General features: G+C 33.8%; 1 protein-coding gene across 2 annotated transcripts in view; it reads left to right on the top strand.

Annotated features, from left to right (window-relative positions):
• LOC126738429 (lipase member J-like) overlaps nt 1-13,042 on the top strand; it is a 71,857-nt gene that overhangs the window by 42,633 nt on the left and 16,182 nt on the right. The window contains exons 8-9 of one of the 2 annotated variants that reach the window (XM_050443769.1): nt 3,073-3,212; nt 12,306-12,463. In XM_050443769.1, coding sequence (XP_050299726.1) covers nt 3,073-3,212; nt 12,306-12,463 — 298 coding nt within the window. The remainder of the gene's footprint in view (nt 1-3,072; nt 3,213-12,305; nt 12,464-13,042) is intronic. The other variant, XM_050443768.1, reaches the window with a different exon arrangement.

Genomic DNA, 13,042 nt, shown 5'->3' with positions numbered 1-13,042 from the left:
CCTTGTACGTCTTTACGTCAAATTGAAGGACCAACAGAAATTGCGCGATCAGCGGCGAATAGTATTTTAAAGTGTCACAAACATCACTTCTCTCATAAGCGGCTGCCAGGGACTCCAGAATGACAATGCAATTTAAAGAATGGCATTTTACCGGTGGCTTATTTAACAAAAGAACGAGATCCCAAATCTTTTTTTAATTTTTTAAGTCAAGATGAAAGCCAATTCACTATATTTAAACCTCTTACAAACTAACATACCCAAAGCACTAGGAAACCTCCAGTAGCCACCCTGCAAAAGTCGTATTCCCAACAAGACGGTGCTACGCCGCATAATGAATGTTTTATCACACAATTTTTAAATAAGATACTCTAACATAGCTTCAGTTGTGATTTTTTGACATGGCGTTTCCTTAAAAATGTGGTATACTCTAGATCATACGACACCGACGCGACGTATAATCTAGAGTATACCATATGCCGAGATGCCCAGAGGAGCTAAGACATGTTATAGAAGCTGCTAACAGAATTACCAGAAAATGTGCAGTATTTGCGAAGCAGTAATAAGACGATGTATGTTGTGCGTGCGGGAAAAATGGTGGTTGACTTGAGTACCTTTTTTAATCCAAAGTATTCCGTCTATGATCAATTTAAAGTAATATAATAACATAATAGGAATATCGAAGCGTATTACCATGAAATCTTGTTTTACATGATTGAGGAGCATTTTTAAAGAAAACTTGAACATGTAAAAATTCAATATGGCGCCCACAAGAAAAACAATAGTTGACTTTGGCCTCATTCTAATTATTCTGAAAATTTCGAGTTCTTCTTCCGAGTTCATATAAGTAGATTTCAAATTATTTAAAGGCCATTGATTGCGCAATCCTTTTCTCATTTGGCGCAACCCTGTTTCTTTAACGATTTCCAATATCCTCATGTAGATTATTTTAAACTGGACACTCCGCGTGTAATTATATTGAGGTATACAGTAAGATTGCTCGATTTTAAGGTTATGACAAACAATAATGATTTAAAACGCTCCTTAACGAGACAGTCCCAATATTTTTAACTAAAGTATTATCTGTTACAAATATAAAGCCTTGTCGTAATTCGGACTTACAAGAGTTTCAAGTGGGTTGATTTATTACTTAAAATTTCTATTTTAAAATGCTATAAATTTTGCACTAAGTAAATAACATTTGTAAGTTAAATTGAAGGTATGTCTTTAAGATATATAGTTCTAATTTGTTTTTTTATATTGCTCGATTACCCATCTGCACAATGTATCTTTTTTAGCTTAAACTAAATGACTAATCGCTATCTTAAAAAATTTCTGTTTTTTTTTATGATAAAAAAGTTAAATTAAAGCCTTTTTATAGATAACCAATAAGTCATTGATATGCAATGCTCACCGAGAACTGTTTTTTTTACTTACGGTTAAAATTACCTAATATAAAAATATAAATACTTGTGAAGAATATCAGGTTTATTTTATAGGTACATTCTTAATTTTTTTGATCTTTTCTTATTTTAATCCTTATACTTTTATTTCCCGCGGGGTACTCCTACTTTCTTAAAATGTTAATGCAACTTAAATTACCTTATCAAAAAATACGGTGATGTACTCTTGTGGATGTATCTATGTAATAATATTATCGACTAAACAACATATAAAATTAGAAAAACTACTAATTATTTAGCTACTATATATTCTATTACATTATAACTGTATAATTGTATTATTCAAAAGGCAACTATTTGCTTTGCAGTAAATAAATAAATCTGAGGTGTGAGAACGGGATTTTCTAGACACTATTTACAAGTAATATTGGCTGAACGGTAGTGTCTTTAATGTATTTAATAAAAAAAAGTTTTTGGATTTTTATCTTTGGGGATATGTTACAAATGAAGTTTACGAGTTTGAACCTCCTGCGACTCTCGAACAACTAGAGGACAGAGTTCAGAATGCCTTAAATAAACCCTGCGTGTTTTAAAGAAATCTGAAAAATATTTTAACCAAAATGGCCGTCATTTTGAATAGTTTCATTTAATATTATTGTTACAAGTAGTTAATTATATTATTTCGCAATTACGTAAAAGTATAAGTTAGCAAGTTAGTAAGTTAATAATAATTGTGTGTACGACAAAATGCCAATAAAAACCATGGCCAATTCAGCAAAAAATAAACTATTTAATTTTTTGATGTAAACATAAAATATTTTCATAAAGTGTTAAACATAATTTTAAAGGGACAAAAAAGATCTTTTAATTTAGTAAAAAAACAAAATGGCGGCCATAAGAAAAAAAGAAGTTGAGGATGGGATCTTAGAACCGAAACGTCAAAAACAAAAACTGAATTTAGGTATGCGTTGTCCTTAAAAAGTTGTCCCAATAATGTTTTTACAGATTTTAAAAGTACGTTAAAACAAAAAAAATACAGCCGTTTTTCAAAAAAGCAACTTTTTGATTTTGTCCAAATATTTCAAAATCGGAAAAAGATAAAATCGTTTTGAAACCGGCACTTAATTGGTAACTAAATGCCCTACAACTTTCTCCATTTACCCAATTTTCTATCACTTATAGTTTATATGATACCAATACATGTACACCCAATTTGGGCCACACTGAATGAAAATGTGATTTTCACTATATTAATCAGTTAAAAATCTACGTTAACTTTGCTAGTTTAACCAGATTTGTAATTTTGGAATAAAAACTTATTGATAGTGCCGACTTAATTTTAGGCACCCTGTATATACAATGTTTTATTTCTTGCAATACTTACAATATGTAAATAACAAATGAATCTCATAGCCATATATTCAGTCTCATAAGTATATTTTCAACTTTTAGTTGATCTCTTATACTAGGACATACTCTGCACAAAAAAAATTCTTAAATATATTGAATGATACAGTTGATTAAAAAAATACAAATGTTTAAAACATAAAAACCGATAACAGACAAATAAATATGCCGCTTCACTTAATGTTGCTATTTTTATTAACATAACTTAGTGCAAACTGCTTAAAATGATACACAGGTTAGGTAATAAGACACACAACTCTTTTAGGCTTGTGAATTACCAACTTCCAGAAGTGAACATTCCCATTATATCTGCACAGATGAAGGTGAGGTTAAGTGCTTACCAGGTTGGGATGGTGATCTTTGCGATGTGCCAAGATGTCGTTCTGGATGTGATCCTATGCAGGGGTTAGTTCAATTACTAATTTGTATGAATAAAAGACTTTAAATGCAAACATGTACGTATGTACTTATTTTACGTAAAATATTATTTATTTATTTATTTATTTACGAAGTCTACTTAGAAAAGTGTTATATAGCATACATAGAATATTTATACAAAAAAAACTATTAAAAAAAATATGTATCTGTATATAATGATATACAGATAAAAAGAAATACAGGGTGTCGCAAAACTAGACGTTTAGATGAAAGGGAGTGATAGAGGAAGTCTTTTGCAATCAAAATAACCGTATATATTATTCTCTAATTGATAATGGTTTCAAAATTATTATAGTTTTTGTGTTTTTTATAAAAATCATCGTCAATCGTCATGTATTCTGTAAAAGAAATAGTGAAAGAACATCCTCAGGTATTTTCTTAGTATTTGTTATGAATGTTGCCTTAAATAGTGTATCTTTTCATTAGTATTAATTACATACATAATTGCCGCTGTCACTATTTAGAAAATGATAATAATTGTTTAATCTGCTAAAGTTTTACTTACAATTTTTTGCGTTTGAATCGATCTGCTACAAAGCACATGTACGACCAAAAATAAACATGCTTTTATTAAATAATTTTTAAGATATTTGCAGTATGTTTATGTGTACTATTACTACTACATTATACAAATACAAATACTATTACAAATCGAATTTTACAGAAGAATGTGTATATGTAATATTCTTATTATCTATGTAATATTCTTATTATGTGCAACGAGTTCAAGCGTTTCTGGCCACTAACTATGAAAAAAGATTTAGTTTTGTCAGGAAAGGCTGCATCTTAATAGACAATAGCCCCATTTTTTGGGATGACAAAAGCAGTTGGTCAGAAATAATCGTTTTTAAAAAAGAGAAAAAAGACAAATCAGAAAAGACATATATATCATTTATCTAAAAGTATTTTATCGTATGAGAATCGTCATTAAAGGTGTAACATTTCCTGAGAGTTGTTAACTATTTTTGCCAGCGTCAGTTGAAACGCAAATAATTTGAATGATAATATTAAACATATTAAGAAATTATTTTTTTCTTATTACTGAAAATATTTTTGTAACAAGTATGTAAAATAAGCCTTTTTTGATCAATGGGAAACTTGATCAAAAAAAAATTCAAAAATATCATTATTAAATGACTTTGCGGTAAAAAAAAGTCAAAACATTTGTTGACAAAGTCAAAAAGTAAACACTTTACACACGGTAGTAGAAAAAAACTATTACCCATTGAAATCATATTAAAATTTATGAAACGGTGCACGCTTTCTTAGTATGCCTCTAGTCACACTCGCACCAAATAATAAGCAAATAAATTATGATATTCTTGCTATAAAATTTCTACATGATGCATGAAGCGACTTTTATAAAAATTTGAAAATGCTAATAATTTTTAAACCATCAACAATTTGAGAATATTATATACGACTATTTTGATTCCAAATGACCTCCTCTATCGCCTTCTCTGATTTGGACGCCCACTTTTGACACTCTGTATATACCAAGCACTAAATAATTACAGTATCACAACAAAGAAACAAAGAAAAAAGACAACATATCACAAAGTCACTGTACTGAAGAATGTATAAAAATCAAGGAATGGTGTAGATGAATTAATTAGAGACTTTATAAAATAATATTTTTTAACTGCCTCTTAAAAGATGTCATTTTAGAGTCAAAAAAGCTTATTTGCCTCGACAAACCATTAGCACTCCAAAACTATTCTTATAATTGGCTCATTAATACCATAATCGGTTTGGTAGAATGGTACTAAAAATATGTCTAATTGTCTATTCAGTCTGGAAGGTACCATGAGCTTCCTCTTTATCAAGTTCAATCTCCTCGTCAGAGGTTTGAATCAGTCAGGGCAATTCGTATTTTACTGTCAGCTGAGTTTATAAAGAGATAATAATTTAGAATTTATAGTAGCATTTAATACCTTATACATAATATATAAGTGGAGTAATGTTTGTAACGGGTCAATTCTGTTTAGGGACCTTTCTTGTTATAAAGCGTTGAAGTTGTCAAATAAGTTGTCTCTGCTAGGTTGAGACCACAAAAATACACTCTTGTAATAGTAATCAAATATTTATTGACTATAATAAGTCCACTACCTTATTAATAAATTCTCTTTGAGGGGCCATTATAGTGGCAATGTAAAACATTACCCCGAGACTATGCGTTTCCTGAGCTTGTCCCTCACGAGTCCCTTCGCTGTGGTTTTGCACCCTGTGACATGACTAATCTGCTTGGTTTCCGATCGATGTCCAGTAACCAAAATCGACATCATCGCTATCACCAACGCCTCCAGCAAATTCTTAATGGCCCTGCCCAGTTCATTGAAACTCCAACGCATTATTCTACCAGAGAGTAATAGACCCCTCTACTGCGCAGTTCAGGATGGGCGTATACGAGTTTATGTACCCGCTACCTTTCAGCGAGATGTCTTCCTGAAATTCCATAGCCATATATGGTTGTGGTCTCAGTTTGGTACCACTCTGTTGTGCCGGTATTTCGTATTTTTCACTGGTTTTCTGTTGTTGATTGGTCACGATATGATGTTTGTTTTCTAAAAGGGGAATTTCATTGTTATCCTATAATCTGTATACAGAATTTGTGGAGTGAAAGTGTTGAGAGTCCCAGCGGTTGTGAGCGAATTGTTCGAACTGTGATGGCGGCTTGTATAATTTTATGGTGACTATTTACTTACCTATTTACTTAGATGTTGGTTCAGTGGGATGTGCGGGGATTCGGCTATCTTTTGGTGTATATATTTTTGGAATTCATTTAAATAAATACAATAATTACACAATTTCTGGTGGTACCGTGGTCTCCCTGAAAAATATTGGCAGCGGTGCCTGTGACCGTCATTTCTGGTAGGGCTTTGATGCTGGATTTCTCATGCCTACGGAGTTTGTCTAACGTCCTCTTATTCGTGTTGACTCGGGTATGACGTCTTTCACCCGTATGTTGTGTTTTCGCCGGCGATGCTTGGCAACGGGAGTTGAAGCTGTTGTCACTACTCGTCACTTTTGTAGCAGATATAAATGGGTTGTTTTTTTCTATAGTTTTGTTTTGACGAGGAAGAGGGATAGCACTAGATTTCCGGTAGTTTCATCGTCTCTTTAAATAGGGAGTTTCCATTCGGCCATCTCAGTTCAGTCGAGTTAATGGTGCCAGAAGGTGCTTGAGCAGTATACGGTAATTTTTGCCAATTAGGTCAGGTTCGTTGTTACTGTGGCTCCCAGTTAAGGGGAATCTAACCGGCGCTGCCACTAGTGGCATTTACCATTTGATTTGATGATTGATATAGTTGATGGGAAATCGATACTCATTTGAGGTTTCGAAGCACGGGCCCACTACTTATCTCATTTGCCAGCCTTAACATCGGCTCACTGGACTGGATTCCTTGGAAGAGGGCTACCAACTCCATCGGCAGGTATCGGGGGAAGAATTGCTGTTACTTTAGAAGTTTTGCTATTGCTGGAATCACTTGGACATACAGAGTAATCTGTCTGGAGCTAGATTTGTTATACTAGAGGAAGAAAAACTCTCCGTGGAGGGTTTTGTTTTAATTTAAAACTTTAACTTTAGGGTTTACTACCGTTAATGGTCCTATCCCTGCCTTGTGGGTCGGTTCATCGACTTATTGTGAGTACTGTTGCTGTACGACTTCAAGAATCAACCCGGAGACCACTATTTGAAAAGCTCTGCTTCGCTGTGGCTATATTATTCAACGGGGCTGCTTCGCCATGGTTTGAAGCATACTCAAGAAGAGGGTATGTAGAGTGGCTTGACTCTACTAGCGAGGGTGGTGACTCGGACTTACTGGTTTTTTACTTTTTCTTTTATTGCTAATTTCTTTTGACTTATATTTTATATTATATATGCCATATCACAGTGTATTATACTTTATTACAAAAATATACATGTATTAATTATAATATGTCATGCGTAAATGTGACATTGGGAGCTTATAACGTCATCCACTAACAGTGAATTACGCTTAACTGACTAAATTTATATATTATATAGCGGTCTTAAACATTGTAAGTTATATCAATACTTCATCACATATATCGTTGTAATTATTTAAGCATAGCTTAACCTTCTAGTTCTTTTATCAACAATTTCTCTTGTTTTTCTTAAGGTAACATTGTAGCAGCATCCTCTATATAGAATACTATTATTACATTGCACTTTTACCTTTATGCTAAGCTTGGGTCTTAGGGAAATAAGAGAATAGTATTAACATCTTTCTCTTGGTATTATGGTGTTTAATTACGTGGCGTCCTCTCTATAACTATTAGTAATCCACCCTGGCACATAACTGATTTGTTATTGTTTCTCTTCTACACATTAATAAATATGAGGGTTTCAAAGCTGAAGTGGTATCCGTAAAATTGTTTTATATTTTTAATGGTGTCTTAGATGCTCAAACTGTTTTCCTTCATTTTCAATACACAGTCGAAGTCGTTGCGTCGTTGACAGAACCGCTGTCTGGATTTATGCTGTGGGTAAGGAATTTATTCTTTCTGGAAATGTGTGTTTTGGGTGGGATGACAAAAACTAAATCTTTAATCCTTCCCCACAGATAAAAATCTAGAACAGTCAGATCTGGGGATCGAGCAGGCCAAGGAAAAATACTTCCTCTTCCTATCCACAAACGATATTGTCTAGTTAAGTATTAACGAACTTGAAGGGCAAAATGTGCAGGGCAACCATCATGTTGGAAAATTATTTGCCCTCTTGTTTCCAAATCAACATCTTCCAGTAACCGGGAGATCATTTTGCAAATAAATTAAATACACATTTCCAGAAAGTGTTTGATTGAAAAAGAAAGGACCAATAATTTTTCCGCCAATAATTCCGCACCACACATTTACAGTCCATCTGCCTTGGTGTTGAGTCTCGCAAATCCAACAGGGATTTTGTTCTGCCCAATACACCACCATCACTGCTAAATGATGCCTCGTCCATCCATAATATCTTTGAGATAAATCGGGTATCTTCTCTAACCATGTTCAACAGCCAATAACAGAAATTGAATCTGTTATCAAAGTCTTTTTCTAAAAGCGCCTGGTGCAGAACCACGTGATATGGATGAAGTTTAAGTAAAAAACAATAAATATAATATAATAGGATGCTTATTAGTGTTGTAACAAATAAAAATAGGTACCTGTGCTCTTTCAGAATATTTTCTACTGGGTCGAGGGACACTCCCAATTCCCTACAAATATTTCGTATGCTTACTTGAGGGTTTATTCCAATATATCCCTAAATATTTATAACGTTTGCCTCTATGCGCCCTCGCCTACGTCTTCATCAATATTGCCGCGAATAATTTCAGTATTTCTTAGCCTGGTAGCTAAACCGGTAATCATAGAGTCTGATTATTGTGTCTTCTGTCAGGATATCTTTGGGCTTATATACGGGCTGCAATGCGTGCATTTTGCATTAACTCAAAATACACTGCTAGCTACGTTTGGCATTTTTAAAAACTTAAATGATTACAAAATCTGTCTTCGAGGTTATATTTGACATCGATCATAAACGTTTTATCATGGCCCCGAAAATATTTATTAAATATATTTGTTTCCAAAGCTTACTATTGACTATGTGACGCAATAATGTCAGCGCGGCGACAGATTTCATTGTTCAAAAACATTTTAATTTATAATTTTGGAATGAAATCAGATATCGAGTTGCGGTTTGCTACAGTTTTTATGTTTTTTCATGCTCTTTTAGCTTAAGTAAAAAAAATTATATCGTATTTAATATTTGCCAGAAAATCGCTGAAAAAGTACAAATTAAAACAAACCGGCCTCTAGCGCTCAACAAAACAACTAAAACGGCTAAGTAATTATACCACATAAAAGCCTAATAATTATCCTTTAAAACAAAAGTAAGCTCGTTGAAATTCGTTGGACCAATCCAAAGTTATCAAGAGTTTTAGATATAGATATCCAACCTCAGATATGGCCGGCGACCTCTCTTAGTTGTACACCCGGTACATACATAGTCTTGATAGTATTCATACCCATTTGTCGATCATATCTATATAAATCAGAGTTTCATATTTTTTTAACACGTCCGAGATAAAAATATGCTTTATTGCTGAATCTGCAAAATTTTCACCTTCGCGAATGTCCGCTTCTCCTAAAACCAAATTCTGATTACGATTTGTACAGTTTCGATATGGTATCAAAGTAAATCCCTGTTGCAGATGGTCGTTCCCAATTTCTGTTGCTCTAGAGTTCCAGTCCCAGCATATGATACTATGCAATCCTTGTATCATATGAAGATGATTCTAGTTTTTGCGATTGCGCATCTAATCTCTTACGAGGATATGTTATGTTATTATTAACCCTACAAGAAACCTTTCTGCGATTGTCACATGCACATCTAAACAAAAAGTTTCTTACTTTCCTGAAAATAACAAGCTTGGGTACAAAACCCGAATTGCTTACTTCCATAGTTGTAAAGATTCAAGAAATAAAGAATGAAGACTCAAGAAAAGCGTTGGCAACTTTTTACAACAACTTTTACAATTTTATCTTTAAGTAAAATTACAGGTAATTAACTCAGCAATCCTTTTCCAGTATTTCTCCTATTTCCGGATCCAAATCACTCAATACGACTCTAAAAAATAAGATGATACTACAACACAACACGGTAAGTGGTACACCGCACGATATCTCTAAGGTTAAGCGGAGTCTTCCGCGGCAGCATTCTGCCGAGTATACAAGCAACTGTATTGCACATAGTTGTGAGTTCAGTAAAGTAAAGTTCGGTAAAATACCGTCCAGGTCTCCTAGCTATAGCACAATAGCTGCAATGTTTTCGGCCACACGTGTATGCATAAAACTCTTCAAACTGTACTAGAGCTGCAACAAAGATAATAAGACCCGACTTAGTAAAATCTGTAGAATAGGATTTGGCAATCAAAATGGTATCTACGAACAGTCACCATACAAAAAGCCCCTTTTGATTATCATCTGATAATGGCTGAGATTGAGGATAAGGTAATCATCGTAATAGATATAATGACCAACAATGGCTGCAAGTTAATCTTTAATCATGGAGCCCTGAAGATATAGGATGAGGAAGTTAGTTTGCATCGTGAGAGTGAGTATAGTGTTCGAGTCCTACTTCCGGAGGAAGCCTTGATACCAGAACGGAGCGAGGTTGCTTTGGAAAGTTGCGTTCATAGCAAGACCACGGACGGCGAAAAAGTAATGTTCGAACCTGCAATGCATGACGAGGCTGTTGGTCGAGGTATAAATCTTGTACGCGTGCAAGAGAGTATTTAATTATCATTAATAATTATCAGTACTAGATTTTACTAGATTCTGAATTAGAGTTGAGCCCAAATGAATGTCATCTGTTTCAAAGACTCGTGCAGTATCTGGGTCAAGTCGTTTTCAGTCAAGGAGTTGCTGTTGATGAACTTGACGGTAAAGGTCCACACTCTCAAATATTGGCCTGTTCCCAAGAACAAGCATGGGCTATGCAGCTTTTTGGGATCATATACTTACTACCGACGCTATATGGAGGGATTTGTCAATAAAGCAAAAACATTGAATAAGCTGACAGAAGAAGAACGAAAATTTCAATGATTCCAAGACTGTCACAAACCCTTCGATCACCTAAAAGGGGCTCTGACCAGTGTACCTATCTTGGGCGCTCTCCCATTGTTCTAGAAAATTAGTACTGACAATAACAATGTGGTCATAGGAGCTGTGTGTGTCGTCCCAAAAAGATCGAAATTTTAAATCCAGTCTGTCCAAGAATAACTGTAAGATGCTTGGAATCAGGAAAACGAGAACTACTGTATTACAGCCGCAGTCAGATAGCATAGTGAAATGAATAAATAAGAGTATTCATCGGTATTTGGCCAAATTAGTCTCTAGCTACCAAAGAAACTGGGGAAGGTTTCTTCATTTGTTTCTAGTGGTTTATCGTTCGGCATTCCATGAAAGCACAGGTGAGTCACCGGCTGGCATAGTAATGGGAAGAGAACTTTGTCTCTCATGCGATCTGAAGTTTGGTTGCCCACCAGGAGCAAATATTGCCGGGGAGGATCTACGTAAGTGAGCTGCGTAAGAATATGATTCGCCATTATAATCAAGTGCGCTTTTTTATTTAAGTCGTAGACTAAACTGTTGATTGTTATTTTTACTAAAGGCCTGGTTGCAAAAGATGAACTTTTTTGCCGATATCGGTGAAATAAGCTTAGAGAGGAGGCAATGACATTGTAAACAACGAGAAACTAGCTAATTCTCCGTCTTTCCGAAATGACGCAAGTGGTACACCGCACGATATCTCAAAAGTTAAGCAGTAATTTTCCGGAACAGTGTATATAAGGAAACTATAGAAGGAGCCGCATTGCTGATACTTTAGATAAGCCACCAAGTTGTAAGCAAAATATTTCTACGTGTTTTTGTAGAAATATTTTAGTATATAGGTAGTTTAATTGTGATTTCTATCCCATAAGAGAGCTTTTTTAATAGTCAAAAGTAACATTAATTGGCCCGTAAAAATACTTAAATTTTGACTTTTTTTTGTATTTTTGCTCCCTTTAAAAAATATTTTGTTTAATTCCTAATTCTGATTTTTTTTTTAATCTGTTAATTTTGGACGTAACCAACTAACCTCTGTGTAGAGATGAATATTGGTGGGTTATATTTATAATTTAAATTTTACTTCCGCATAAGAACAACCTTTCTAGTGTTTAAAATTTTAAATCACAACCGTCAGCCATATTGGAATATATTCGTGAGCTTTTATTTTAAACTTTTTCTTTTATCAACCATTAGTATAAAAAGTTTAAAATATGTTTAAAATAAATTGATTTTTTTTTTATAAATACTAAATTACAATATGAACATGCAGAAATAAGATTTATCTCGTGAAATAAATCTATGCTTTAATATTATATATGTGCCTAAAATAATACTCATATAGTTTATATAAACTAGTAATATGTATAATATATTTGATATTGCTCTTAATGGAAAGAAATAAGACGTATTGTATTTTTGACTTATATGGGCATTTTTCAGATATTGCAATCGTCCAGGCGAGTGCCTTTGCAAATTGGGTTATTATGGTGACAAATGCAACAAATGCATTCCCCTTCCCGGATGCCAGCATGGTTACTGCAATACGAGTTTCGAGTGTATTTGCCACGAAGGTTGGGATGGATTGTTTTGCTCTGAACGTACGTAATATAATAAATTTGTCAAATTAACACTCATTTAAAAAAAGTCATCCATGATTTTCTAAGATACCTATTTTTATTACAGTTAAAATAAGAAATAAAAACCTATTACGAAATATATTCTTGTTTAATTTTTGACATGCGCCCAGCGAGATTTCCATTTGTCGGGTGAAAATTCTTCAAAAAACTCAACAGAGTATCCTACAACTTGCAAATCTTTCAAAAACTTTAAATTCAACCAGGCCACAACTTCATCTGACAACCTGAATACAGGTCTGGAATAGATGCATAAAGATTTCAGGCTGTTGTCTACAGGTTAGACACGATACAAGGTTAAAGCTGTTTACATTTCTATAAAACACGCCATGCAGAGGCTATGATCCTTCATATGATCTTCTACAAGCCTTTGTTGTTGAGCTTTTTGTATTGCAGATGGTTATGCCCTGGACTCAAGTAGTCTTAACACACTGATCGTTACTTGATTAGAAAGAATTATAATTATTACTTCGAAAGAATTCTTTCATAATCGTGTTTTATCTCTTTTGAATGCAATAGACTCTATGACTTTATTTATTTTGA

This window comes from Anthonomus grandis, chromosome 7 (assembly GCF_022605725.1).
Source record: "Anthonomus grandis grandis chromosome 7, icAntGran1.3, whole genome shotgun sequence".
NCBI lineage: Eukaryota > Metazoa > Arthropoda > Insecta > Coleoptera > Curculionidae > Anthonomus > Anthonomus grandis.
This window is presented reverse-complemented; position numbering and strand designations above follow the sequence as displayed.